Raw genomic sequence first — 1343 nt, forward strand, 5'->3', positions numbered from 1 at the left:
CAGGTCCTTGTTAATGGCTTAGGAGTGAGATGGTTCAGAAAAGGTGGTGGTCTCCAGGCTGGTCAAAGAGGTCTTTTTGCTCCTTGAGGGAACTCACTCTGCCCAAGCCCGCAGTGAGGACAGGAACCAAGCCCTCCTTTCCCCTTTCAGCTTCTGTCTGGACTAGAAAGAAAGCCAGGGGGGATGGGGCTGGGCAAAGAGGGGCACTGGGCAAACCCACTCACCCTCTCCCACCCCTTGCCGGTCCCTCTTACTTGGGGTGCCTGATGGGAACTTCCAACACCAGCTCTGGAGGAATCTGGAAGAGCTCAGGGTCATTGCCGTTGGCCTGAAGCAGGAGCGGCAGGACATCAAAGCGGCCTCTCGGGGGTTTCCAGCCCTGCTGTATGCAAATCTGCAAGCAGACCCGGCCAGGTAACGCCACTGTACCCCACACCCTACAAACATGAGCCTTATGTGGGAAGCGGGGGTGGGGTGGATAGAGATCCAAATGCAAGCCCCCAGGAGACATTTCCTCTGGAGGCTCTTGGATCACGTCACCTGCTTTATAAAGTTCTCCCTGACATCATCATGTATTAGGTTGGTGCAAAAGTAATTGTGGGTTTTGCCATTACTTACAATAGCAAAAACCACAATTACTTTTGCACTAACCTAGTAACTAGCATGATTTCTCATGGGCCCACAGGACAGAGGGCAAACCCTTCCTCTGGCACTGAGCATTGTTTTCCGGGTCTTCCCTGCCCACTGGAATTCCTAGACGGCAAGGGCTGAATATGACTAACAAGTGCATCTGCAGGTTGCCAGCTCTGTGTTTGTATTAGGTGTTGTAAGATACAAAGAAAATCCGCTGAATTTGATGAAGGCAGATGTATTAGAATTACAGTATAAAATGCACATGTTACAGCAGCTGTCCAATAAAAATATAATGCAAGCCACGTAAGTAATGAAAACTTTCTAGTAGCCACATCAGAAAAAAAAAAACAGGTGAAAATAATTTTGATTTTATCTTTTTTTGCTAGGCTTCTTCAAATCATGGGAGAAAATAATTTTAATAATATACTTATCTTAAAGTTCAACAATGTCCTTGATATTAATATTAATTTATTAATAGTATATTAAAATATCACTATCACATATTCTAATTATATATTTGACATTAAAATTAAATATGTAACACACTTATTCATCCAATAAATATATCAAATAATACATTAAATATCAACATTAATTTATTAATAATAAATTATTGAGTGTATTTAAATATATTTAACATTAAAATTAAAAATATACTTATTAATCCAGTGAATCTATTAATTTGTTAATAAATATATTACCCTAATGTA

The 1343-nt window shown here is 40.7% G+C and overlaps 1 protein-coding gene across 1 annotated transcript in view; it reads right to left on the reverse strand.

Moving 5' to 3' along the window:
- Positions 1-1343, reverse strand: part of NOS1 (nitric oxide synthase 1 (neuronal)) — a 143462-nt gene that overhangs the window by 69943 nt on the left and 72176 nt on the right. The window contains exon 8 of the mRNA XM_011964544.1: positions 255-394. Coding sequence (XP_011819934.1) covers positions 255-394 — 140 coding nt within the window. The remainder of the gene's footprint in view (positions 1-254; positions 395-1343) is intronic.

The sequence above is a fragment of the Mandrillus leucophaeus genome, unplaced genomic scaffold (assembly GCF_000951045.1).
Source record: "Mandrillus leucophaeus isolate KB7577 unplaced genomic scaffold, Mleu.le_1.0 Scaffold7, whole genome shotgun sequence".
Lineage (NCBI taxonomy): Eukaryota > Metazoa > Chordata > Mammalia > Primates > Cercopithecidae > Mandrillus > Mandrillus leucophaeus.